The following is a 24,453-nucleotide window of genomic DNA, read 5'->3' as shown; positions in this document are numbered from 1 at the left end:
TTTATTTCTAGGAGAGAGAGAGAGAGAGACAGCGTGAGCAGGGGAGGGTCAGAGAGAGAGGGAGTCACAGACTGAAACAGGCTCCAGGCTCTGAGCTGGCAGTCAGCACAGAGCCCGACGCGGGGCTCGAACCCACGAACTGTGAGATCATGACCTAAGCGAAAGTCAACGCTTAACCGACTAAGCCACCCAGGCGCCCCAAGAAGTTGAGTTCTTAATTTAAAATCATCTCACAAAGAAAAACCCAAGCTCAGAAGGCTTTCACTGTTGAAGTTTATCAAATACTCAAAGATAACAGAAATAAGAAGTCTCTCACAAGCTCAGAAAGCAGAAGAGGGTCCACTTCCCACATCATCCTGTAAGGGAATACTAACCAAAGACAAAGGCATCACAAGAAAAGAAACCACAGACCACTTATCACAAAAATAGAAAAGTCCTTAAAATCTGAGTGAACCAAATCTAGCAACACATAAAAACAATTATATCCCATGACCAAGAGGGGCTCATTCCAGGAATGCAAGGTTGGTTTAACATTCATAAGTCAGTTCACACAATATACTACACTAATAAGGGCCAAAAGCCATATGATCATCTCAACAGATGCAGAAAAAGCATCTGCAAAAGCCAACCCCTTCTAATGATAAAAACTCTAAACAAAATAAAAATATAAGGGAACTTCTTCAACTTAATAAACGGTTCATCTACCCAAAACCTACCACTAACATCATATTCAATGATCAAAGACTAAATTATTTCCCCAGGTTCAGAAATAAGTCAAGGATGTCTATTCTTGCCACTTCTTTTTTCATTTTTATTTTGAGAGTGAGCGAGAGAGAGCACACAAGCAGGGTAGGGGCAAAGAGAGAGGGAGAGTGAAAATCCCAAGCAGGCTCCTCATTGTCAGCACAGAGCACGACTCAGAGCTTGATCTCACCACCACAAGATCACAACCAAGAGTCGGACACTCAACCGCAGAGGCACCCATGTTCTTGCCACTTCTATTCAGCCAATACAATGTTGAAACAAACTGAACAGAATCCAGATTAGAAAGGAAGATGTAGAACTGTCTATGTGCAGACAACCATGATGTGGTATATCAAAAATTCAAAGAAGTCAACTAAAAACTCTAAGGATAAAGAAGTTTAGCAACTGTACAGGATACAGCTGGATATATAAAAATCAATTATAAAAATGGGTGAAGGAGAGTGGAAGATACAGGATTCTCTCTATGGAAGATATAAATCACAGGAATAAAAGTTGCAGCATAGGGGATATAGTCAATGATATAATAGCACTGTATAGGGGCGCCTGGGTGGCTTAGTCGGTTAAGCGTCCGACTTTCGCTTAGGTCATGATCTCGCGGTTGGTGGGTTCGAGCCCCGCATCGGGCTCTGTGCTGACAGCTCAGGGCCTGGAGCCTGTTTCAGTCTGTGACTCCCTCTCTCTCTGACCCTCCCTTGCTCATGCTGTCTCTCTCTCTCTCCTAGAAATAAATAAAAAAAAAGTTAAAAAATAAATGTTTAAAAAAAAAAGAAAAACCAAAACTGATTTAAAAAAAAAAAAAATAGCACTGTATGGTTAACAGGTGGTAGCTATACTTGTGAGCACAACATAATGTAGAGACTTGTGGAATCACACTAAGTTATACACTTGAAACTAATGTAACATTGTGTATCAACTATACTTCAATTTTATTTTTTTTAAATTTTTTTAAATTTTTTTTTTTTTTTTTTTTCTAGGAGAGAGAGAGACAGCGTGAGCAGGGGAGGGTCAGAGAGAGAGGGAGTCACAGACTGAAACAGGCTCCAGGCTCTGAGCTGGCAGGCAGCACAGAGCCCGACGCGGGGCTCGAACCCACGAACCGCGAGATCATGACCTAAGCGAAAGTTGGACACCTAACCGACTAAGCCACCCAGGCGCCCCCCAACTTTCAAATATACAATAGAGTATTTCTTACTGTAATCACCATGCTATACATCAAAAGTCATTAGGTTAGAGTTTGTCACCAGAGTATTGTGGAGTTTAGGAATGCTGAGAAACTGATTCTCTCAGCCTCTCTGGTGGCTGAGGAGCCCAGCTGGTCACCCTGGCTGCTCTGTCCTTTTGTCCCTGGATGTCCAGGGACATCTTCATACTTCAATTTTAAAAAGCCAATTATATTTCTTTTTTTTTTTTTAATTCTTTTTTTAATGTTTTATTTATTTCTAGGAGAGAGAGAGAGAGACAGTGTGAGCAGGGGAGGGTCAGAGAGAGAAGGATTCACAGACTGAAACAGGCTCCAGGCTCTGAGCTGGCAGTCAGCACAGAGCCCAACGCGGGGCTCGAACCCACGAACCGCGGGATCATGACCTAAGCGAAAGTTGGACGCTTAACCGACTAAGCCACCCAGGCGCCCCATTAAAAAGCCAATTATATTTCTATAGATTAGCAACAAACAATCCAAAAATAAAATTAATAAAACTCCTTATACAATAATGTCAAAGGTAATTAAAGACTTAGGAATAAAGTTAACAAAAGTTGTTCAGAATTTGTACACTGAAAGTGTAAAACAGGAACACCAGGGTGGCTTAGTTAGTTAAATGTCTAACTCTTGATTTCAGCTCAAGTCATGATCTCAGGGTCGTGAAATAGAGCCCTGTGGCATGAACCCTGCTTAGGATTCTCTCTCTCTGCCCCTCCTTTGTGTCCTCTCTCATTCTCGCTCTAAAATAAAAAATTAAAAAATATAAAACATCATCAAAAAATTGAATATCTAAATAAACAGAGAGACATTCCATATTGAATGACTAGAAAACTCAATATTGTCGGAAGGCAATTCTTACCAAGTTGATTAATACATTCAATGCAATCCCTATCAAAATCCTATCAGGCTATTTGTAGAAATTGATCCTACAACATAAGTGGAAATTGAAAGTACCTGGTAATACAGCTTCAAAAACTATTTTGAAAAATATGAAGTTGGAATACCAACACTATCTCATTTCAAACTTACTAGAAAGCCACAGGGGCACCTGAGTGGCTCAGTTCATAATCTCGTGGTTTTCGAGTTCAAGCCCCACATCAGGCGTGCTGCTGTCTGCACAGACCCAGCTCCAGATCCTCTGTCCCTATATCCCTCTGCCCCCTCCCCACTTGCGCTCTCAAAAAAACCCAAACATTCCATTTTTTAAATTTTTTTCAATTTTTTAAAATGTTTTATTTATTTCTGAGAGAGAGAGAGAGAGAGAGAGATAGCATGAGCAGGGGAGGGTCAGAGAGAGAGGGAGATACAGAATCTGAAACAGGCTCCAGGCTCTGAGCTAGCTGTCAGCACAGAGCCTGACATGGAGCTCGAACCCACGAACCGTGAGATCATGACCTGAGCCGAAGTCGGACGCTCAACTGACTGAGCCATCGAGGCGCACCAAAACAAGTATTTTAAAAAGCTTACTATAAAGCCATAGTAATCAAGTAATTGGCACAAGGTTGGGCATATGGATCAATGAAATAGAACTGAGTCCAGAAACAGGTCTATTTATATGGTTAACAGACTTTTACCAAAGGTGCCTAGGTAATTCAATGGGGAAGAATAGTCTAGAATAGTCTTTTCAACAAATGGTGCTGGGACAACTGAATGCTCTCATCCCTGCAAAACAAAACAAAACAAAACAACAGAAGAAGAAAGAGGAGGAGGAAGAGGAGGAGGAGGAGGGGGAGGAGGAGGAAGGAAGAGGAAGGAGGAGGGAGGAGGAAGAGGGAGGAGGGGGAGGAGGAGGAGAAGGGAGGAGGCGGAGGAGGAGGAGAAGGAAAAGGAGAAGAAATAATGAAGAAAAACCTAACATTCTTGCCTCATATCTTACCTCATGCCATATACAACAAGTAACTTAAATCAGACTATGGACCTACATGTAAGCATTAAAACTATAAAACCATTAGAAGAAAATATAGAAAATCATCATGACTTTGGGTTAGGCTAAGCACTCCTAGGCAGGTGTGCAAAATCATGATCCATTAGGGACACCTGGGTGGCTCAGTTGGTTAAGTGTCCGACTTTGGCTCCAGTCATGATCTCACGGTTTCTGGGTTTGAGCCCTGTGTTGGGCTCTGTGCTGACAGCCAGCTCAGAGCCTGGAGCCTATTTCAGATTCCGTGTCTCCTTCTCTCTCTGACCCTCCCCTGCTCACACTGTCTCTCTCTCTCTCTCTCTCTCTCAGAAATAAATTAAAAACATTTAAAAAATTTAAGAAAAGAAATATTAAAAAAAAAACCAAAATCATGACCCATTAAGGAAAAAAAACTGGTAATCTGGACTCTATAAAAATTAATACATTTTTTCTTCAAAAGATGTATTAGGAAAATAAAAAGATGAGCTACAAATTGGGAGAAAATGTATGTAGATCACACAATTGATAAATGATATATATCTAGAATATACAAAACACTCTTAAAATTCAGTAATATGACAAATAAGCCAATTAAGAAATGGGCAGGGCCACCTGGCTGGCTCAGTCTGTTTAAACATTTGACTCTTGATTTGGGTGAGTTTGATTTGGGTGAGCCAAATCAAATGAGTCATGATCTCACAGTTTATGAGAATGAGCCGCAAGCTGGGCTCTGAGCCGACAGAGCAGAACCTTCTTGGAATTCTCTCTTTCTTTCTCTCTCTCTCTTTCTGCCCCTCCCCTGCTTGTGCTCACACTCTCTATATATAAATAAATAAACTTTTTAAAAAACTTTACAAAAATGGGCAAAAAATTTAAAGACACTTCTCTAACAAGATATATGAATAGCAAAAAAAAAAAAAAAGACATATAAATGGCTAATAACAACATGAAAAGAAAAGATGCTTAACATCATTAGGCATTAGTGCAAATTAAAACCACCATGAGGTATCCATAGATAGCCTCTGGAATTGCATTAATAAAAAAGACAATATCAAGTGTTGCATACATGTTGCAAAAACTAGAATTTTCATACACTGTTGGCAGGAATGTAAAATGGTACAGCCACTTGAGAAAACAGTTTGGTAGTATTTTAAAAAGCTAAAAAAATTTACCATATGATCCAGCACTTCTACTCCTAGGTATTTGCCCAAGAAAAATGGAAATATACATCCCTACAAAGACTTGTAGAAAAGTGTTAATAACAGCAATAATCTTAATGGCCAAATATTAGCACCCATTCAAATGTCCATAAACTGGTAAATTGAGAAACAAAATGGAATATTCCATGGAATAATAAAGTTGGAATTTTACTCAACCATAAGAAGGAACTAACTACTGACACAAGCTACGATGTAGATGAACTTCAAACATACTATGCTAATTGAAGGAAGACGGATATAAAAGATCCTGAGTTGAAATCAAAAGTCAGGCGCTTAATCAACGGAGCCACCCAGGCAGCCTGACAACTCAATAAATCTACTAAAAATCACTGAACTGTACACTTATAATAAATGAACTTTATGGCATGTAAATTATACCTGAATAAAGTGGTTAAGAAAGAAAAAAGTAACTGGATTAGAAGTTCAACTATAGGATGGAGGTACCTTTTAGTTTCAAATAGCCTAAGATCTACAAGAAATTTCTTCTAATTCGAAAACTTGTTATCATTAGACTGGTTAAAAAGAACTTTTTTTACATGAGGTACAAAATATTTAGTGACACAAAAAGAATTTTTATAAAAAGGGACCAACTTCCTTTGGTAATCAACCCTCTGTTAGATTCCACTTGTAAGGGTGAAGGATGTGCTACCACATGGGGGAGCCATCCCACCACCTCTCCCCTCCCCACCTGGGTCAAGCGCTAACTGCTAGGCTGGCACTGTATTAGCCTATACTCAATCCACCTCTAAAAATTAAGGGGAAAAGGTAAAGTTTGTAAAAAGAAACACACATGACTACTAAAAGGGCTATGTTTCATAATAAAAGTAAAAAATATACTTGGGCCAGTAATGCAAGTAGTGAGGAAAATTTTTCTATATAGGGGCATACAAGATCTCTGTCACATATTTATCTGTTTCTGTTTTTACAACTTTTTAAAAAATAAAAACCATTTTTAGCTTAGGGCTGTAAAAAACCCCAACAGTTTACTGATCCCTCATTTAGTATATTAATGTTTCATTAAGATGATGAGGAATTCTGCCCTTACTTCCTGTCAAGGGTAAAAATGTATCTCTGGTTTTAAAATAGTCACTACAACAGACAGCATCAGTAGACATAGGTTGAAGAGAGTGTGGGTAAGTGAATCTGCTCCAGACTTCTCCAGGCAATGATATGGGCTGAGCACCTCAGGAGCTCTCAGCCAGATAAAAGCACAGACTACAAAGGCAGACCTTTTTTAAAAAGAGGTACATCTCATGAAGAGCCCCTTTCCCATCACAAGACTTCACCAGCCAAAATGGTGAGTCTGTGAGATTTAAGACCAGGACCCTTGACTTCACTTTCATGCTTTCACACTGGCACTAAGGAGCTAAGTCATATGAAATGATAAAAGTCTAATTAAATCATTTCTATAATCCAGCCACTGTACAACTATCTTTCTTTCTTTTTTTTTTTTTTTTAAGATACTTTTGCTTGTTTTGGTCTAGGGTCTTTGAAACACACCACCACACCTGCCAACAATTTGTACTATAAGGGTCCAAGGTTATCCTAATGGTCACAAGATTGTAGTAAAATTAGAATAAATACTTGAAATTATATAACTTTGGTTCCACAGCTCACACTTCCTCATTCAAAAGAAAACAGCACTCAACTTCCATAGCTGAAGCAATTCATATGAACACTGAGAATGAAAAAAAAAAAAAAAAAAAAAAAAAAAAAAGAGCAAAGCAAAAAAAAAAAAAGGGAGCAGTGCCTGCCATCAGGAAGCTGGCCTTACCTTATAGCCAGGCCATGTTGCTCTCCTCTTGGACATAAACCATCTCAGAGAACAGCAACCTNAAAAAAAAAAAAAAAAAAAAAAAAAAAAAAAAAAAAAAAAAAAAAAAAAAAAAAAAAAAAAAAAAAAAAAAAAGGAGCAGTGCCTGCCATCAGGAAGCTGGCCTTACCTTATAGCCAGGCCATGTTGCTCTCCTCTTGGACATAAACCATCTCAGAGAACAGCAACCTCACAAAAGTCCCTCCTGAGACCATGATAAAGTGAGACAAAGCAAGGCTGCTTCAGAATCTTTTCTAAGTACAGACAAAAACAAGGTAACTGGGCAGCCCACAAAATACCAAACAGCCCCTCTCTTGGCCGAAATGAATGACTGCTACTTCTTTAACCAATTCCAGCTTTATCCTTGCTCTAGTCTGCCCTTCCTTATAGATAAGATTTGTTGAGATACCTAATCATAAAATTACCCCCAGTTTCTAACAGCATCCAATCTTTTTTTTTAATGTTTATTTACTTTTGAGAAAGAGAAAGAGACAGACAGAGCATGAGCAGGGAAGAGTCAGAGAGAGGAAGACACAGAATCTGAAGCAGGCTCCAGGCTCTGAGCTGTCAGCACAGAGCCTGATTCAGACTTGAACTCACGAAAAGCGAGATCATGACCGGAGCTGAAGTCAGACATTTAACCAACTGAGCCATCTAGGTGCCCCGAACAATATCCAATCTATAGCAAACTCCTGTTTCATTAGACCATCCCTCAAATCACCCAACCGAAGCCCAAATCCTACAAAATGTTCTTTCTAACACTCTCTAGTAATACTGTGATACCTCCCAGCTCCCCATGGTGTGATTTCTCTCTCAAACAAGTAATAAACCCAACTTATTCAACTTCAGGTGTGTTGCTACTTTGGCTGGACGGGATTGACAGCATGTAAATACCAAGTTCTCTCCACTTTCCTACCACAGTCCAACAACTCCCTCTAGGAGATCCACAGTGCACACTGGTAAAGAGAATCATATTAGAGGACCAGGAAGACTAAATTGCTGGTCATCTCTGAGACTCGCTTAGAATACCAAACAGCAAACACCATGACAGATAAGGTCTCTCAAAAGTATTGCAAACTAGGGGTACCTGGCTGGCTCAGTAGAAATTTGGCTCTCAATCTCAGGGTCATGAGTTTGAGACTGACATTAGGCATGGAGCCCATTTTTTAAAAATTAATTAATGAGGCATCTAGGTGGCTCAGTTGGCTAAGTGTCTAACTTCGGCTTAGGTCACGATCTCACGGTCTGTGGGTTCAAGCCCTGTGTCAGGCTCTGTGCTGACAGCTAGCTCAGAGCCTTGAGGCTGCTTTGGATTCTGTGTCTCCCTCTCTCTCTGACCCTCCCCTGCTCATACTGTGTCTCTCAAAAAATGAATAAATGCTGGGGCGCCTGGGTGGCTTAGTCGGTTGAGCGTCCGACTTTCGCTTAGGTCATGATCTCGCGGTTCGTGGGTTCGAGCCCCGCGTCGGGCTCTGTGCTGACTGCCAGCTCAGAGCCTGGAGCCTGTTTCAGCCTGTGAATCCTTCTCTCTCTGACCCTCCCCTGCTCACGCTGTCTCTCTCTCTCTCTCCTAGAAATAAATAAAACATTTAAAAAAAAATGAATAAATGTTACAAATTTTTTTAATTAATTAACTAAAAAAACAAAGTACTGCAAAACAGAAAATGCAGAAGAACCAAAATAATCATAAAGAATCCATAGGAGTGCCTGGGTAGCTCAGTCTGTTAAGCATCCAGTTCTTGATTTCAACTCAGGTCATGATGCCACAGTTCATGGGATCAAGCCCCATACTGAGCTCTGCGTGGTATTCTTTCTCTCCATCTCTCTCTGTCCCTCCACTAGTTGTACTCTTGCTCTCTCTCTCCAAATAAATAAACCTCTTTAAAGAATGAATAAGTAAATAAATAAATATTAAAAAAAGATCCATAAAGGTTAGCAATTTTTTCAATTGAAATGTTTACACTACATGTTCAAAAAAATACTTTGACAAGAAACAGAGTTCATAGAAAAAAAGGTGATTTGAAATAAAAAAAAAGCTTTTTTTTTTTTTTAAACAGAAAGGTTATAACTTCCATATGCCCATTTACCTACTGAAAGGACAAAGTAGAGCCTATTTTTGTAACATAACAGAAACATAGGCAAAGCTAATATTTGGCATTCACAAATTTTAGATCCAGAAAGTGTTTTCACTTTTCAAGGTAAGTGATAATACATTCTGCATAAAATATTAACAAGTCCAGTATATACATAATCCTTTCAATTTCCCAAATCATAGATTCTATATTCTCAAAGTAACTAGAAGATTTCAAGCACCCAACGTCCCCTGAGTTCAGGGAAGTAGAATCCTATTAATCAACAACTATACTGTCCTCAATGTGTTTCACAAGAGTAGTTTAAGTAATTTGGCTGATACTCTAGGATCCCTGGGGCACCACTGTAAAGCAGCCCATCATGAGGTCAAGGGCAGCACATAGCCCAACTATGTGATAAGCATATGCAGTGTAGTGTTGGCCTTTCTAGATGTAGCAGCCATGAGGATGACACACTGAGGATGCACTCCCTCACGTATGTGGCAGTATGCATGATGTCACAAAAAGCTCAGGTGCTCAGAGCCCTCTCATTAAATAAGGTATGCAAAACACAACTTTGGCTAAAACTTTTGTAATTAAGTTTAGTATTATTGATGACACTATGCTGTGAATTTATTGACAGCTGTCTGATATTTAAGGTAACAAAGCAGGTAAAATGAGGTAAAATTCCTTTCTGAAAATACCATCAGGCTTACCTTTCAGAGCTATCACCTTAGAGGCTGGATTCATGATGGCACTTTCTGCAGAGATGGGCCGTCTGATTGGCGCCATTGGGTCACTCATGTCAACAATCACTACTTGTGCCTGCTCACCAACCTTTTCTCGGACACATATAAACTTATCAGATTCCATGGTCAGTGTGCTGAATCCAATGTTGGCTGGATTAATTCCCAGGTTTTGGAGCTAAAAGGTAAAAAAAATCCATTTGATTAAAAGTAAGTTTTTCCTCTCTGAAACACAGATCTAATCCACTATTTAGCAAGTCTAACAGGAGGAGGAAAAAACTTGGGGCACCTGGATGGCTCCGGTGGTTGAGTGTCCGACTCTTGGTTTCAGCTCAGGTCATGAGCTCATAGTTCATCAGTTTGAGCTCTGTGTCAGGCTGTGTGCTGACACCACAGAGCCTGCTTGAGATTTTCTTTCTCCCTCTCTCTCTCTGCCCTTCTCTTGTGCTCATTCTCTCTCTCTCTCTCAAAATAAATAAACCTTTTAAGGAAAAGGAGTTTAGGAAAAACTTGATATTAAATAATTATTTGAGGCAAATATTGACTTGTGTTTCTATACCTTTAATAGGTACAGGCAATGCATCAACAGTAGGCTGTGAGTCAAATCTCAACGCTTGTAATCATACAGACTGATGAAAACACACAAGAATAAGGATAATACCAGGAAGAGGGAAGGAATGCCTTGAGCAATATACAGACAGGAAGACATCAGCTGAGAGTGGGTGGAGGAGCCCACAAAGAATAGCTCCCAAATAACCCCACAGTTGAGGAGATCCTCAGCACGAAGGTGGTCTTGGAGAGTGAAGGCAGGGGAAAAAGAGGTAAAGGAAGAAAACAAAAACCAGTTTCCCCCAAAGCAAACAATAACAAAGAACTGGCCAAGAGTTTTTCTTTTCCTTAAAGCAACCCTACATATCATAAAGTCTGAGTTAATTTCTCAGTCAGTTTAAATATTTCTTGGCAAGTCCAAGGAAAAGTCAACGGATCTGGTACATCTTTGGAGGTAGATGGATTGCTTGAACTTGTGTAAAACATAAATCAGGTACCTTTCTCCAAAGGCCACTTTATACATAGTGCCTAGTTTAAATAAGAACCTATTAATGAGATAAACTTCAATGAAAAACCCTGGGGAAACACACACTCAAGAAATCTCTATCACCCTATGAAGAATCATGCTTATTTCTATAAACTTCCCCTACCCCAATTTACCTTACAAGGCATCTTCATTTCTAAACATTTTTCTGCTCAACCCAAACTCTATTACTATTGACTTGACTCTTTGGTACCTGTTACTCTGTGTGACCTTGTATAAAAGTTTATGCTAGCAATAAAGACTGGGGACCACTTGTTAAAAATAATTATCAGTCTTTAGAAGAAGCATAAATGGCTATTCATACTGCCAGTATAATTTTTTATTCTATCATTTCCCCCCCCAATGAACTCCTCAAAAGCAGGGACTATATCTTATTTGTCTCTTGTGGTACAGACTCTAGCACATATTGAATATTCCAGCTGCTGAGCAGAACAGGCTGCAGGACAACAGGTTACCTCATCTGACCTTTCTGCTAACCCAGGAGGGAAGTTTGCTACGCACAACTTACACTAGTGCAACACGAGGCATTTAGGTTAAGAAATCTTCCCAAAGCCACAATGCTGATTAATGATGGAGACAGATGTGAATAAAGCTTGTGTTCTGAACCACAATACTGAGTTGTCTGAAATTCACATTTTATTTTCACACATCTGAAGTAGCAGCTTAATGTAGTAAATGTAGTAGTAGAGTGAAGCAAAGTTGAGACTTTCTCACAGCAAGTAGTTTTCATACATTAATTTCACCAATAAGTACTGAACACATACTACCTACTAATCATTAACTCTGAAAACAATAAGATGCATTAGATACAGTCACACCATCCAGAGCCCACAGACCATGGAGACTAACAATTATTACTAGGTTGAACTATATGAAGTTGCTGATAGGGAGACAATAACAAGTTCCTCTGGGGGCAGAGAGAGGGGGAGAAACAACAGAGTAAAAGAAAGTTCTCAGGAGACCTACATAGTATTCCCTTTTTTTAAAAAAATTAAGTAAGCATTATACTGTATAAGCATATATAACATTTGGAGAGCCCCCTAACACTCAAGCACCCAACACCCAACACTGTTAAATCTTTACATTTCAGAGCCATACACTTAAGCGGGCCTTTACCTTTTCTAAATTTTCACTTTATTCTTAGTTTGGGGATGTTGGGTTAATATGGAGATATTCTGATTTTAACTCCAAATATCACCAAGAATTTGTATCCAATCTCTTGAGTACAGTAAGTTCCTAAATATTAGTGATTAAATCCAGTTCCTTACACAAAAGCATATACACAAATTCATGGTATTTGGAAAAGGTAAAACTACCTCACAAAGGAAGACTCTGTTTTAACAGCTGGGAACAGCGTATCCAAAAATAAATCAGAGACTATGAGAACTAGAAGAAAGGAAGAAAGTAGTTCTCAACCAGGGGTAGTATCCTGCAGTCTCTGGAAACAAACAGGGGCAATTTGAATTGTACAATGACTAGAGAACACTACTGGTATTTAATGGGCTGGGGCCAGGCATGCCAAACACAGGACAATCCCACAAAAAGAACTTTTCAAATACTCTGCATTCTTTATATGCAGAAATAGAGTCCCAAAGAAGAGGTGTGTCCAAAGTCATGTTTTCTCATTAGTTAGTAGCTATACCTATTAACTAATCAGGACTCCTGATTCCTATAATAATTATTCTGAAAGGTAACCCAGCTACACATTTAAAACAACCTATATATGGGGCGCCTGGGTGGCTCAGTCGGGCATCCAACTTCAGCTGAGGTCATGATCTCACAGCTCATGGGTTTGAGTTCGAGCCCCGCGAACCTGGAGCCTGCTTCAGATTCTGTATCTCCCTCTCTCTCTGACCCTCCCCTGCTCACACTGTCTCTGTCTCTCAGAAATAAGTAAAGCATTAAAAAATTAAAAAATAAAATAAAACAACCTATATACAAGTTAAACAAAAGTACACAAGATATTATCTAATAATCCTTTTCAGTTCTTGAGACCTGCAATTAAATGAATCCAAATTAAAATCTGACACTGGGGAAAACATAAAAAGAAATTACTCATCCAACAGCTCTGTGGTTTCTATATTTAAAGGGCTTAGGGACAGCAGTATGACTGGGAAGGCTGCAGCTGTGTTTACACAAGGCTGTTGGTGAAAACACCAATTGACCATACCAAAGAGCAAGAATGTTCCAGCTGCAATGAACATCCCAGGTTTTCATGCCTCTTGTCTTTGAAGATGCTAGTCCTTTCTCCTTCTGTCTATGTCTCCTCAGACTCATTCACTGCCTTATCACAGTGCCCAGCATGTGGACATTCAATAATTAATCAATAAAGAAGTTACTAGTTTTAGGCAGTCAAGAAAATAATTTAATTTTTAAAAATATATTTTATATGTCAAACTTAACAGCAAGCTTTCTCTTAGTTTAAAGAGGGAGCCTTATAAATGAGGACCTATGCAGAATGAGGACACTGAGGTCTTTTCTAGAACTAATGTAAAATTCTAGGACTAGATTAGTTCAGAACGGTTTAAAAACTACATTTGTGTAGTACTTTACAGAACCTCTCTCAAATTACACCAATCTAAGTTTTCTGTATTTTAAAACCAATGCATAAGACCCTATATTTATACCTGTTAAATGTCAACTAGTTGGATTCCTGCCTGTCAAGATCTCCTTGGATTCTAATTTTGTCACTGAACTTTGCTAGCCCAGCTCTCTGGCATCCTTCTTCAGCCAGCCAAGAGTTATGGTAATCTTTCCCTGGCATGGAGGCCACCAGTAGGGTGAAGTAAAAGAGAAGCAAAAGAAAAAAATATGGAATAGACTGAACACAACAGATTCAATGAAGCAGCAAGGAAAAGCAATGAAATACTTATAGGACAGGGTGGGGGGATGGAGGGGGAAGCAGGGTGTCAACCACTACTGCCCCAGAAGGATATCAGTAAGCAATACTGTCAAAATACATGCGGCAATCTTTATATAATCTTAAAAAGATCTTCAAATTCTGTTAAGTTACAAAAGCAAAAAGAGAGAATTTCATAGCAGGATTCTTTCAATCATTTTTTGAAAGATATAATGGTTTCCTTAATAGTAGTTTCTTCTGGGAAGAGGGACCAAGTGTTTGAACAGAAAGATTTACTTTTCATTTTTACTTTCAATTCAGGGCTATTCTTCCATGTATATGTATTACTTTAAACCTTGTCCCAAGCAGACTTTACCCAGCTACAGAATGTTCAAGAACCTGGTGGAGAGGGACCTTGACTAAGAGCCTAATAATGGTGGGGAATCTGGGTGGCTCAGTCAGTTAAACATCCAACTTCGGCTAAGGTCATGATCTTGCCGTTGGTGAGTTCAAGCCCTGTGTCGGGCTCTGTGCTGACAGCTCAGAGACTGGAACCTGCTTTGGATTCTGTCTCCTTCTCTCTCTCTGCCCCTCCCCTGTTCATGCTCTGTCTTTCTCTCTCAAAAAATAAATGTTAAAAAAAAAAAAGACCCTAGTACTCTTTTAACCCAATTAATTCAAAAAGTACTGAGAATCTTGTGCAGGTTAGGGATTGTGAACATTTAAATATGTTTTACGGTGATAATTTATTCTTCCAAAGAGGACCTGCCCAAATTCAAATTCAAATACAATTCCTTCATTCCTTCATTCATATATATATATATAGAGAGAGAGAGATTCTATATATATATATATAGAGAGAGAGAGATTCTATATATATATATATAGAGAGAGAGAGAGAGAGAGAGAGAGGGAGGGAGGGAGGGACAGTACAAGAGCAGAGAAAGGGGCAGAGGGAGAGAGAGACTCTTAAGCGGTTCCACTCTCATCATGGAGCCCAATGCAGATCTCGATTCCATATCCCTGGGATCATGACCTGAGCTGAAATCAAGAGTCAGACGCTCAACTGACTGAGTCACCCAGGCACCCCCTGTCCAAATTCATTTAATATTTGCTCACTTACTATACCACTGTTGTGGATAATCTCACAAAGGCTGACCTTTCCACACACCCTGGTGACCACTTTACAAATAAGAAAAGTCAGAAGGTAAATGACTGGCCTAGTGTCTACTTCCAATACAAGGATCGTAAGTCTACCAACAGGCAAAATTTAACAGCTTACACAGATCTTAGAAACATTTATATGGGTGCAAAACAATTTCAAGACACAAGGAGCCTACCGTTGTTTACCTTAGTGTACCAAAAACCATTTCACAAAATGGCAACCTAAACCAAACATGTAGTAGACTATGAGTACACAGTCCCCTTTCAGAGTGACTCCCCTGGGCCCCTCCAGCAGACACAGGTGCTCATTAACTGTTTTAAGCTCAAATCTACTGCTTAGAGTGCTACCTTTCCTACTCAGTGTAAAAGGCTTCAAACAGCAAACTCTTTCTTTAATTATGAATAATGACTAAATTCATCCAGTTGCATGTGAGACTCACCTGGAAAGAAAGGCCAAAGTCCAGACCTCTCAGAGATTCTGACTTAACGTTTAAGGTGGGCTGGGAAGCACTGATTAAGACTAGTGACCACCTTGCTCCTATAACTTACATAGATCGCCTCAGCAGACTCTGTTAAGAATATCACCTCAGAGATATGCTACATAATTGAAACCTTGGGGGAACATGTTTTTATATGTTCTCTGTTTATTGAGCTGTGCCACACTTTAAAACTTTTTTTTTTTTTTTTTTTTTTTTTTTATTTCTAGGAGAGAGAGAGAGACAGTGTGAGTAGGGGAGAGTCAGAGAGAGGGAGACACAGACTCTGAAACAGGCTCCGGCTCTGAGCTGGCAGTCAGCACAGAGCCCGACGCGGGGCTCGAACCCACGAACCGCGAGATCATGACCTAAGCGAAAGTCGACGCTTAACCGACTAAACCACCCAGGTGCCCCCACACTTTAAAACTTTTACAAACAGCCATTCCTCTTCTGAATCAAGGTGTCATTGGTTCTTAGTCCTTTCTCTATTCTCAGCACAAACAGCAACAACCTTCAAACTTAGATATCGGAGTATAAAAAAGTTCAAACAGTACAGGGGTGCCTGGGTGGCTCAGTCGCTTGAGCAGCTGACATCAGCTCAGGTCACGATCTCACAGTTTATGAGTTCGAGCCCCACGTTGGGCTTTGTGCTGACAGCTTGGAGCCTGGACCCCGCTTCAGATTCTGTGTCTCCCTCTCTCTCCGCCCCTCCCTTGCTTGTGCTCTCTCTCTCTCTCTCTCTCAAAAATAAATATACATTAAAAAAATAAGTTCAAACAGTACATATAATACAAGAAAAATATTTCTGCAGAACTAGTCATCCTCTCAAAACCAGGGTGACAGGATAAATAAAGCTAAATAAACTGCTACAATCTTAAGCTGAAGTGGAAGGAATGCTTTACTATAATGCATTAGATATAAAAGTACAGCTTCTGCTTTAGGTATACTCCTGAAAAGTTGACTGTAGAATAAAAGTTTCTATACACTTATTTCTACTTTCTCACTGACCATTAAAAAACTATTGTTTTTCCTCTGGGGAAAATCTGGCCCATGAATTTTCTTTAACTATAGTTTTACAAACAAACCACAAAAATAATTCCTTTTATGAGAGGCACTTATGTAGCTCAGTCAGTTACGTGTCTGACTCCTGATTTCGGCTCAGGTCATGATCTCACAGTTTGTGAGATGGAGCCCCATGTCAGGCTCTGTGCTGACAGCATGCAGCCTGCATTGGATTCTCTCTCTCTCCCTCACTCATTGCCCGCCCCCGCCTCAAAAATAAATAAACTTAAAAAAAAATAATTTTTCAGGGGCTCCTAGGTAGTCAGTTAAGCGTACGACTTTGGCTCAGGTCATGATCTTACAGTTTGGGGGTTTGAGCCCCATGGTGGGCTCTGTGCTGAGAGCTCAGAATCTGGAGCCTGCTTCAGATTCTGTGTTTCCCCCTCTCTCTGGCCCTCCTCTGCTTGCTCTCTCTCAGAAATACACAAACATTAAAAAAATTTTTTTAAAGGATTTTCATATGAAACAAACCCAAAATTAAAAACAGGATAAAAACCAATTAGATTCACAAATATTAAATGATGTGGTAGAGAAAAACCATTATCACTTAATGGGGCAGAAACAAAACATCAGTGAGACAGGCAGGAGTACTCTCAATAAAGCAGACTTACAGTAAATTTGTCACAGGCGAGCTATACGGAGTGTCTGAAAAGGCCTACAAACTTTGTCATAAGATAGTATAGACTGTCTATATTAACTAATCAGTCATCAACTATACAAACATTTTAATATGAAATTGACTTCATTCCTTCAAAGATCTTGGGGTCTATTATGTACCAGGCAGTGACAATACAACTGCAGATTGAAGGAGATCCTAAACTTGCAGTCCAGTAGGGAAAGTGACTACTTATATACCATACAGTTACTGCCATCATGAGGGAAGCCCCAAAGCCATGGGGGCACACAGGTAGGGCTCCTAATTCTGACAAATCAGGGATAGTTTTCTGTCATTCATGCAGATAGACACCAGAGGGCTAAGCAGGACTTGGCTGGGTAATGACTGAGGGGAAGAATGCTCTGGAAAGAGGCACTAGCATGTGTAAAAGCCCATAGGTAAGAATACTGGTCTCCAGAGAAGGTTCTAGAGAACAAGACAGGGAACAGCAAGAGAGTTGAGCAGGTGCTGAATTAGGTGGGGCTTTATAGGACATTTGGGAGACTGGCATTTTCATCCTGGAAGAAGGAAGCATTTATTAATGAACTTCAAGCAGATGTCTAATCTTTGAGATCTCTCTGCCTGTGTGCTAGAGAAGAGAGGGCAAGACTTGAGGTAGATGACCAGAGACAAAGTTGGTGCAGCCATCTAGGTGAGGAATGCTGGCATAGTCCAGGGTTCTGTCAGTCATGATGAGAGTGGCAGAATGATGCCCCAAATAAATGAAAGAACCAAACGGTTAGGAAGAAGTCACAGCTGTCTCCTAGTTAAGTGGCCGGACACTAGAGAAGATACATGTTTGGGGAGAAAGAAGAACCCAATTTTATGAACATATCTCCTGATATGTGGAGAAATGGGCACCGTCCTACACTGTTGATGGAAATGCAAACTGGTGCAGCCCCTCTGGAAAACAGTGTGGAGGTTCCTCAAAAAATTAACAATAGAACTCCCCTGTGACCCAGCAATAGCACTGCTAGGAATTTACCCAAGGGATACAGGAGTGCTGATGCATAGGGGCACATGTACCCCAATGTTCATAGCAGCACTCTCAACAATAGCCAAAACATGGAAAGAGCTTAAGTGTCCATCAACTGATGAATGGATCAAAAAGATGCGGTTTATCTATACAATGGAATACTACATGGCAATGAGAAAGAATGAAATCTGGCCATGTGTAGCAACATGGATGGATCTTGAGGGTGTTGTGCTGAGCGAAATAAGTCAGGCAGAGAAGGACAGATACTATATGTTTGCATGTATAGGTGGATTAGGAGGAACTTAATGGAGGACCATGGGGGAGGAGAAGGGGAAAAATAGCTGGGGAGAGGGAGGGAGGCAAACCATGAGAGACTCTTGAATGCTGAGAACAAACTGAGAGCTGATGGGAGTGGGGGGGATGGGAAAGGGGTGATGGGCATGGAGGAGGGCACTTGTTGGGATGAGCACTGGGTGTTATATGGAAACCAACTTGACAATAAACTATTTTTAAAAAAAGAGAAGAAGAAGAACCCAATTTTAGAACACGATCTGTTTGAAGAACTTATGGATCATCCAATGGCTTTCTCCAACAGCAACTATTATAATGGCAATAATGACATGCATAGAACATTTTATTATGTACTGACACTATCCCACATCTTATATTTATCACATTTATTAACTCAAAACCTCACAAAAACTCTATTTATCACATTTATTAACTCAAAACCTCACAAAAACTCTATGAGGTAAAAACTATACCTTTTATCTCTATATTTATAACACAGATGGAGACACAAAAAGGTTACAAAAATTGCCCTAATTTGCTTGACCGGTAAAGGCCTGAGTCCAGATTCAAACCCTTACGTTTGGCCTCAGTCTGTGCTTTTTGTCAGAGTCTGCTATTGTCTCTCCTACATGTATCTCTGAGGCTCAGCAAAAAATATGCAGCCTGAATGAAAACACTGAGCATATGGGAATACATACAAATCACCCAGTACAGCATACAGATGAAAAGATAAAGGGGCTCAAGAAAGACCACAACTTATCCCTAAGAAGAGCCCACAAAAGAACTGTGTAGGCACAGAGGTATGAGAAACTCTTGGGAGATTGTGGTATAACCAAAAGCAATACAGAAGGGTCATGAGGAGGCAGTAAAGCACAGTGTCAAATGCATCAGATAACTGTGATGCTGGGGTTGGAGTTTATTATTTTTTTGCAGAAGGGATTGTCAAACTACTGTTTTTGTATGGTCCAACTAAAAATGGGTTTTACATTTTTTAGATGGTTTTAAAAAAAGAAGGGAAGGGGGCACCTGGGTGGCTCAGTTGGTTAAGCATCCAACTTTGTCTTGGGTCATGATCTCATAGTTTGTGGGTTCGAGCCCTGCATCAGGCTCTGTGCAGGCAGTGCACAGCCTGCTTGGGATTCTCTCTCCATCCCTCTGTCTCTGCCTCTCCTCAACTCGTGCTTCCTCTCTGTCTCAAATAAAGTTTTTTAAAAAGTTTCTCATTAAAAAAAGGGGAGGAGAGTATGTGACAAGAGACAATACGTGGCCCTAAAAGGCCTAACATATATACTATCTAGTCCTTTACAAAAAAGTTTGCATGACAACTTGTGACCTTGGCAAGAACAGGTGTCAGGGAACAGTGGAGGCAAACACCAGACTGTAGGTTACTGAGGAATATAAGGCAAGTGATGGAAGGATAAAGTAATTCTTTCATGAGGTCTAGCTGTGAGGTAAGAGCTTCAAGGAGATCGGGGAGAGGGAGAAGTCTGCCATAAAGATGGATGAGATACCAGGGAAGAAGCCACCAAGGGGGAATGGATAAAAACACAGAAAAGAAAAGATGCTACTGAGCCAGGCCCTGTTAAAAGAGGGAAGGATGGGCGCCTGGGGGGCTCAGTCGGTTGAGTGTCTGGCTTCGGCTGAGGTCATGATCTCACAGTTCGTGGGTTCGAGCCCCACGTCGGGCTCTGTGCTGACAGCTAGCTCAGAGCCTGGAGACTGTCTTTGGATTCTGTGTCTCCCTCTCTCTCTGACCCTCCTCTCCCCTCACTGTCTCTCTCAAAAATAAATAAAACATTAAAAAAAATTTTTTTAAATAAAAGGGGGAAGGATGTAGGATCGAGAACACAGACAAGAGAAGAACTCCACTTTTGAGATAACAGGAAGGCAGAAAAGGGCGACTGCATACAAGTTTATAAGACTGCAGGCATGAAGGTAAAGAATATCCCAATTTATGGTTTCTGTTTCTCCAGTCATCTGCTGCCGGCAAGGGGGAGTGGCAGGATCAGGGATTTAAGGAACAAGCGGAAATTTTGAAACATCTGCAGCTAGAGAATGTACAGAATTAGAAAAACAAGGAGTGCAGAGCAATCTCAACACCTGGTTAATGCTGGAGACCACAAACCACATTTACATGACCTGTAAGCTGCAAGCCACAAGTATTTTCCAGATAGCAGAATGTATCTCTTCAAGACATGAGCTTCCACAGGAATTTAAAATGCCTTGCAGCTTACTTGCCGTTAGAAGAGAACATATTTACTGGCTAAAGCACAGGCTTTGGAGTAAGAGATCAGGGTTAGAACCCAAACTGTCACTTACTAGCTGTGTAATTTTATCTGAATTACTTAACCTCTCTGTGGCTGTTATAAGATTAAATGAGATTTATAAAATACATTGGTGTAGTGATTTATAAAACAAATGGCTCAATAAATGATCATGTTATTATACTGTTATAATGAGCAGCAACGATAGTATTTTGATATTTCATATTACCATCAGGAGATGGGTGTTCAGGAGACTTCTACCTCCACACAACTGCAGCTGTATAGCTAACCAAGTGACCACAGCTGGATACTCTGGTTATCAAGTTTCCAATCTGCATAATAAGAGAATCTGACTGGTCACTATACTCTCAGGGCCTTTCCCATTTGGATATAGAGTCAGAAGAGCTCTGTGCTGTGAAAACATGACCTTCCAATCCACCCCATTCTTTGGAATATCACTGTGTAGTCACAAAGACCGAGTCTGAATCCCTCTCTTATTTGCTGAATGACCGGACCACTTATTTGACATCTTTGTGCCTTGATTTCCTCACCTAGAAAACAGGGAAAATCATCTGGATCTTATCGGATTGTGGTGATTTAACAAAAAGCATAGAGACAATGGCAAGTATTCAAGCCCCCACCTCCTCATCTATAAAATGAGAATATCACCCTTTACAAGGTGTAACACGTGTGTGTGATGTGAGTGAAACAGTGTATACTGTGCCAGCGCAGAATCCTTGGTTAAACACAGACAGCCAATCTTTATTTTCGTGAGGCACGACTCTATTAGGAGAACTTGAGCTACAACAAACCGGGACCTCATTAAAAAGCTAAACTTGGAGGCGGGTGTTATCCTCATTAAAAGGTCTTATTAAAACACACCATGATCCCTCTTCCTCTTTGGTCACACGATTTGACCGTCCTTCCCCAAGAGACCACCCCAGGGACCTGGGTAGTCAACAGACGCAAACTCAGGTGTAAGGATCAACAGACGCAAAAACGGGGAAATCAGGTTCAGACACAGATTTTTAGAGGTATAAAGCTTGCGACTAGAATCCGTGTGCACCGCTCGTCCGTCTGATTAAAGCTCCCAAAGGCACTGAAAGGGGACATTTCGGCAGATCTTCAGTTTCCATCAGCCGGCATCCCATCGAGGTCTGAGCCACCCGAGGAGTACCGCCGCTACCGGATAACGGGTTTCCACGACCAGCACACCTGGCGGGGCCGCACGTGCGGGCCACCGCGCCCTCCCACTGCACCGGCCGGCGCGTCTAGACACAGACTAACCCCCCCACTCCCCCGCCCCGGCCGGCCCGGGTCTGCGCGCGGGGCCGCCTCCACCCGAGTAAGGGTCGAGGGCCAGGGGCTGGAGGTCTGGGCAGGGGGGCAAGTCAGCGGCTCCTCACGGGTCCCTGGGGAGGTGGGGCGGCGGGGGGCGCGGCTGACAGGACGGAGCGCGCGACCGGCTCTGGAACCTGCCAGGTCCCGGCGCCAGAGCCCGGGCCTCACCTGGAAGTGCTCCTGGAAGCGGATGGGGAGGATCTGAGCCATGGCGGGCGCGGTGCCGAGGCGGCGGCGGCGGCGGAGACAGAAGCGATGGTAGCGGTGGCTGCAGCCTCCCTCACGCGCCGAGACGGGCGGCGGCAGCAGCCGCGCAGGCGTACTGCCCCGGGCCGCGTCCCGCACGCGCTCCCTGTCGCATGGCCCTAGCGCGGGATCACTCCGCCCGCCGCCTGAGGGTCCGCGAAAAGTAGTTCCGCTCGTAGCCGCACTTCCGGCACCCGGGAGTAAGACCCGATCTGCCCTTCCCTGGGGAGGTGCCCACGGCTGGTGCGCGCGGGAGGGTGGCGGAGTCGCAAACTAACGCCTGGCCGAGGGCCTGGGCAGGTGTGCGCGGGAAAGTCAAGGGGTTCCGGGCTAACCCCTGGCCAGTGCCCAGGAGGATGTGCGCGGGAAGATGAACCCCATCCAGGGCTGCTGCCGGCGGATCCCCACGACGGGGGTGTGTGGAAAGGTGGACCAAGTCTCTGGCTGCAGTAAGCCAGTGCTCAGGGCAGGTGTGCGCGGACGGGGACTAGGCGTGGGATGGCCTCAGCAAATTTCCTGAGGAATAGAGTTTTCAGGATTGGTAAACCAAGACTCCAGACTGCCCTTTCCTAGAGCCTTCCAGGTGTAGGGGGTAGCGGGCATTGGGGGAAGTTCCACCTCAAGCTCTGGACAGTTGAGACACTTTTTTATTCAGGCACAGATGTCCCAAAAACACCGCGAAAGGAGACTCAGAAGTATGTGTGCCCCACTCTTGTAGGGAACCTTTCCTGGCTCATGCAATTTCTAGACAGTGCTATATGAGAATATCAGTGCGGAGAGCCTGCAAAGATCACATCTAGCAGCAGATGACCAACCGCAGGCTACTGAGGGTCACCTGGATTGTCTGTGGTCGCGCAATAGTAGTAGCAGTTCCGGAACTAGAGTCCACACCTGCTTTGCCCAGCGGTCAGTTGTTTTCTGAGGCACCATTTGGGGATGTGTTTTGCATGCAGATGGCTCAGCTGCATAAAAGAGGTTTGTCAGGGAAGGGAAGCCTTTGGCATTCTGTATACGCATTCCCACAGTGTAATCGATACCCTGTATGCTTCATGTTGCTCACTGGTAATTTTAAGAACTTAATAGTCCACCGTGAAAAATAGTGATTGTGCAATTATTTGCACAATGGCTTTATAATCTAGTTATTATCCAAAATAGTGATTGTGCAATTATTATAAACTGCTCACTTTCAAATTAAATCTCTTTTCCAGTATCAGCCAAAACCTTTGCAGACTGCCCTTTCATCATCTATGTAGCCTCATCATCTAACTATAGAGCCGACTTTTGCCAAGGATAGTACAGCTCAAATCTTTCCACGTTGGTAATAATGCCTGTAACCCCAAGTACCCTGTACACAAAATATGTAAATGCTTTAGCATTAATAGTATCATTCCCTAAACGACTATCTCCCCCAAGAGGGTGGGGGTTAGGGTCAAAACTAAAAACTTACATCCTAGAAGATGTGTAAGTATATATATATTTATGTATGTAAATTGTTTATTAGCAGGTCAAAAACTTAGATTATGCTGTGATGGAAGTGGATGAGGAGGGCAATTTGGGGATATTTATGCATGTACACTTTAGTGTCCTACCAAGTGTATCTATTATACAGTTACTCTTGCAGACCTTCATTCTACAAATAAAGTTCCAAGGAATATTGGCAGTTCATCTATTCTAAAAATAGGTAGGTAGGTAGGTAGGTAGATAGATAGATAGATAGATAGATAGATAGATAGATAGATAGATAGATAGGCAGGCAGACACATAACCACCCAGGGAAACTAGCCACCACAAGAAAGAACCAGGAAGACCAAGAAGGAGATACAGGCTCACAAAGGTTGAGAAAATGAAATGATCACAAACAGCTTTTACATTACTAGATTCAATATGTTAAAAGAGCTAAGCAACAGCTTAAAAATACTTGTGGGAAAAAAATACAGGCAGGAAACCTGAAACTACAAAGAATGAACAAGTAGATTTGAAAAAGAACCAAATAGAAATTCTAGAAATGCAAAATGTTATAGACTACAGTAAAGCCTTGATACCATACTGTAAGTGGGCCCAAAATTTTCTAATTGTGTTGTGAAGTAAGTAAAATGAAAATAGAGGAAGGACAAAGATGTGAACTGTGTCAGTCAGAAGCCAGTCAGGAGAGGGGCGCCTGGGTGGCTCAGTCGGTTAAGCGTCCGACTTCGGCTCAGGTCATGATCTCACCATTCATGGGTTCGAGTCCACGTTGGGCTCTGTGCTGACAGCCAGCTTAGAGACTGGAGCCTGCTTCAGATTCTGTGTCTCCCACTCTCTCTCTGACCCTCCCCTGCTCATGCTCTCTCTCTCT

General features: G+C 41.6%; 1 protein-coding gene across 1 annotated transcript in view; it reads right to left on the bottom strand.

The window, feature by feature from the left end:
* The window catches only part of CLTCL1 (clathrin heavy chain like 1), a 109,455-nt gene extending 87,346 nt beyond the window's left edge, over positions 1–22,109 (bottom strand). Inside the window, exons 1-2 of the mRNA XM_039242866.1 lie at positions 22,041–22,109; positions 9,682–9,889 (exon numbers count right to left, since the gene is read on the bottom strand). Coding sequence (XP_039098797.1) covers positions 9,682–9,889; positions 22,041–22,082 — 250 coding nt within the window. The 5' untranslated portion in view covers positions 22,083–22,109. The remainder of the gene's footprint in view (positions 1–9,681; positions 9,890–22,040) is intronic.
* Between the last annotated feature and the right edge of the window lie 2,344 nt (positions 22,110–24,453).

Source organism: Hyaena hyaena, unplaced genomic scaffold (genome assembly GCF_003009895.1).
Source record: "Hyaena hyaena isolate Hyena2069 unplaced genomic scaffold, ASM300989v1 scaffold_219, whole genome shotgun sequence".
Lineage (NCBI taxonomy): Eukaryota > Metazoa > Chordata > Mammalia > Carnivora > Hyaenidae > Hyaena > Hyaena hyaena.
Note: the sequence above shows the minus strand (reverse complement) of the source record. Positions and strands in the feature narration are given on the sequence as shown.